This window comes from Eimeria acervulina, genomic scaffold (genome assembly GCF_000499425.1).
Source record: "Eimeria acervulina Houghton genomic scaffold, Eah_scaff1783, whole genome shotgun sequence".
Classification (NCBI taxonomy): Eukaryota; Apicomplexa; class Conoidasida; order Eucoccidiorida; family Eimeriidae; genus Eimeria; species Eimeria acervulina.
In genome coordinates this window covers 788-4,933 of record NW_013548935.1, presented here as the reverse complement: position 1 = coordinate 4,933, position 4,146 = coordinate 788, and the positions used below count along the sequence as shown (strand labels likewise).

At 52.4% G+C, this 4,146-nt stretch overlaps 1 protein-coding gene across 1 annotated transcript; it reads right to left on the bottom strand.

Annotated features, from left to right (window-relative positions):
• Positions 1-156: 156 nt before the first annotated feature.
• On the bottom strand, positions 157-3,675 carry EAH_00063090 (hypothetical protein; the record flags this gene model as incomplete). The annotated part of the gene is made up of 8 exons (XM_013393182.1): positions 157-305; positions 720-990; positions 1,224-1,454; positions 1,665-1,832; positions 2,057-2,162; positions 2,457-2,510; positions 2,650-2,737; positions 3,096-3,675. The coding sequence occupies 8 exons, from the start codon at positions 3,673-3,675 to the stop codon at positions 157-159; spliced, it is 1,647 nt and encodes a 548-aa protein (XP_013248636.1).
• Between the last annotated feature and the right edge of the window lie 471 nt (positions 3,676-4,146).

Below are 4,146 nucleotides of genomic sequence, written 5' to 3'. Positions count from 1 at the left end.
ACCCTAAACCCTAAACCCTAAACCCTTAAAGAGGCTGACATCGAGTTGACTCCCTTCTCTATGGGCTAGAGACACCAAACCAGCACTCATGATATTGCTGAACTCCATTCCTTTCTAAACCCTAACCCTCAACCCTAAACCCTAAACCCTAAACCCTTAAAGAGGCTGACATCGAGTTGACTCCCTTCTCTGTGGGCTAGAGACACCAAACCAGCACTCATCATATTGCTGAACTCCATTCCTTTCTTCATCGCTACCGTCAGGGCATAGCTTGGGCTGTCTGTGCCTACGGCGGCGCCCCTCAGCTGCAGCAAATACACGCAACAAACCCTAAACCCTAAACCCTAAACCCTAAACCCTAAACCCTAAACCCTTAACCCTAAACCCTAAACCCTAAACCCTAAATCCTAATAACCCCAGATCGTACACCCTAGACCCAAAACCCGAACCCCCGAAACCTTCCCCACAAATCCCATATCCCAAACCCTAGCCTTAAACCCTAAACCCTAAACCCTAAACCCTAAACCCTGAAAGTTTTACATTTCCATCTGTCTCTTCTTTTTTTCTTTCTTCAAAGAAAGACATTAAACCAAGTCTGAGTGCTGTTCGTTTCTGTAATCGAGGATTTCCAGGGTCTTGCTGCTGCATGCGACCTATGCTCAGCTCTTCTTTTTGCTGCGTTTGAGTTGGGGCCCTATACTCTAACCCTAAAAAATCACCTGACAAACACTCCAGCTGCTGCTGCTGCTGCTGCTGCTGCTGCTGATGGTGCAGCTGCAGCAGCTGCTGCTGCTGCTGGGGGTCTGCAAGCTGCAAGGAGGCAGCGGCTGGCACTGCTGCTGCTGCTGCTCCTGCTGCTGCTGATGGGGTAGAAGAGGAATTAAGAAACGCAAGAAGTGCAGCAGATTGCTGCTGCAGCTTCACAATCCTGTCTAGAAGAGAGATCTTAGGGCTGAAGCGGGGGTGGAGAGCCTCCCGCAGCAGCTGCGGCTGCAGCAGCAAAAAAACAACCAAACCCTAAACCCTAAACCCTAAACCCTAGTGCCCTAACAAAGAAGCAATTTGCACGAGAGTCAGAGAAGCCGCTCGAGAGATAAACTCACCCTAAACCCTAGACCCTAAACCCTAAACCCTAATCGAATAAACCTTGAACTTCACCTCTAGGACCCTTGGGCCTTACTGCTAAACCCTAAACCCTAAACCCTAAAACCCTAAAAGCTTACCAAGGAGGATACTCTAAAATCTTCCCAGAGGGGCAGCAGCAGCTCAAGGAGACAGTCTGCAGCAGCAGCAAGAAACTTCGTGCATGCGCTTTTGTTGCTGTCTCCCTTTGAAGAAGATAACGCAGCAGCAGCAGCATCCCAGGTTAGCTGCTGTTCATTTGCTGCTGCAAAACGCCTCTCCCGCCGTGTTGTTGTTGGTGTTACTGCTGCTGCTGCTGCTGCTGCTTCTACCTGCGACGCGTTGGAGCCGCAACGGGAGAGGGAGTCAGTCTGCTGCTTCCTCTGCTGCTGCTGCTGCTGCTGCTGCTGCTGCTGCTGGTGCTGCTGGTGTTTATGCTTGCGGCTGGAGTGTGATGATTGTGTGTGGGGTTGTTCTTCTTGTGCGAAATCTTCTGCTTGGCTGTCTCTCCTGAGACGCCAGGTAGCTAGCTGGCTAGCTACCTGACCAGCTAGCTGGCTAGCTGCATAGCTAGCTAAACCCTCTCCCCCTGCCTCCCCCTCAGCACGCAGCAAATGATGAATCCCCAGATACTCAGGAGGGATTTTAAAATAAGATAAAACCACAACACAAGGAGCGACGAAACGCCGCTCGAAAAACATCCTTTTCGCCTGAACACACAAACCCTAAACCCTAAACCCTAAACCCTAAACCCTAAACCCTAAACCCTGAAAGGATTACTAACACTATACCCCAAAGAACAAACAAACAACATAACAACAGTCAAAGAACTGCGAATTCTAAACCCCAAGAAATGCCTCCAATACCTCGTCAATGTACACCTGATAAATAGGTTCGAGGGTTTAGGGTTTAGGGTTTAGGGTTTAGGGTTTACCGGGGAAAAGCAGCGCTTGGAGTACGCGAAGGCGGCGAGAGTATGCAGCAAATAAACATGCTCGCCCAGCAGTTGAGGCTTCACTACAAATGCGTCTCCTAACAAGCTGAAACACGTACCCAAACCCTAAACCCTAATCCCTAAACCCTAAACCCTAATCCCTAAACCGAAAACCCTAAACCCTAAACCCTAAACCCTAAACCCTAAGCCCTAGCCCTTATGCAACAAGGCGGAATTTGTACACTGGGGGGTCAGTTTTGTTCCTGCTGTTGCTGCTGCTGCTGCTGCTGCCGACGCTACTGTTGCTGCAATGGCAGCAGCAGCAGCAGCAGTAGCAGCGGCTGCTGCCACTGCTGCTGGACTTGCTGCAGCAGCCGATGCTGCTTCTGCTGCTTCTTACTTTTTTGCGGCTTTCATTGCGGTAAGCTCCTTAAGGCGATGCTCTTCAACAAACCTGAGGAGTCGCCAAAACCCTAAACCCTAAACCCTAAACCCTAGCTAGAGCCATCTCGAGTGGGGGCAACACCGTACACGCTTCGTCACCGCATTTCAATTTAGCGTGTAGGGTCTAGGGTTTAGGGTTTAGGGTTTACTTGTAGAAGGCAAGGAGCACCATAGGGTTTAGCAGGCCGTAGAGGAGGGAGCGCTCGCTGGTGGTCTCCAACAGGTAAGAGGCCCGGCCTGCAATACAAAAACCCTAAACCCTAAACCCTAAACCCTAAACCCTAAACCCTCAAACGGCATCCTCTGGCTACTCGTTTTTCTGCTGTTTCTCCCACCTTGCCTACTAAACCCTACCTCTAAAACCCCTCCTCCAGACCCTCCCCACCCAAACCCTAAAACCGCTAAACCCTAAAACCCCTAAACTCTGAAACCCCTAAACCCTAAACCCTAAACCCTAAACCCTCACCTGCCTCTCCCTGGAGTTCCTTCAGCAACGCTGCCACATCTTTGCGGCCTACAAGACTAGTAAATGAATTCTTTTTTGATGTTCTTCTAAAGGGGGCCCCCCAGGGGCCCCCCCGTGAACAACAATTACCTCTATCCTCCCCCTTTACCCTCGGGGGGCCCCTAAGGGCCCCTCGGTGGGGCCCCCAATGGGGGGCCCCCCAATTAGGGGCCCCCCAATGGGGGGCCCCCATCTGGGGGGCCCCCATACGGGAAGCCTCAATATGGGGGGCCCCCATATGGGGGGCCCCAAACGATGCCTCTTCTGCTGGAGGGGAAGCTAATAGCATCTGATCGTCTTGCTGCTGCTGCTGATGTTGCTGCTGCTGCTGCTGCTGATGCTGTTGAGTCTGCTCCTCTTGCTCCTCCTGCTCCTGGTGCTGCTGCTGCTGCTCCTCCTCCTCCTGCTGCTGCTGCTGCTGATGGCGCAGCCGGTGCTGCAGGAGCTCTTCGGTGTACTGCCATTGTGGCTGTTGCTGCTGATCTTGCGTTTGCTGCAGTTGCTCTTGCTGCTGCTGTAGCTGCTGCAGCAGCAGCTGCTGCTGAGTTGTTTTTTCTTCGTAGGTGAAGGAAGCGTCAACAGCAGCAACAACAGCAGCAGCAGCTGCTGCTGCTGCTGCATCAAGAACGGGAGCAGCAGCAGCACTGCTCACCTCGGAGGGGGGCCCCATAGCTTAATAGCTGGGAGGGCCTCGACTGTATGTAGGGGCCAGGTGGCGGTAGAAAACCATCTGGGAGCGATAAACCCTAAACCCTAAACCCTAAACCCTAAACCCTCGAACCTGAACCCCGAAGGGCAGGTTGAGGCGAAGCTGCGCAGTTGCAGCTCCAATAATCCCCCCGAAAACGCTTTAGATGCAACTGAAAGCTAGGGTTTAGGGTTTAGGGTTTAGGGTTTATGTGTGGACGCTAGAGGCAGCAAGCCAGCCCGGCAAGGCCTGGGTATTTGCGGGCCGTAGGGTTTAGGGTTTAGGGTTTAGGGTTTATGGTTTAGCTATTATTGAGCCCCTATGTTAATTGTCTTGGCGTTGGGAGGGATGGATGCTGCGGAGACCGAAGGTTTGGGGTTTAGGGTTTAGCGTTTAGGGTTTAGGGTTTAGGGTTTGCTCCTGGGGCGCCAGGGCCTCGCGTGCCTGGCTCTG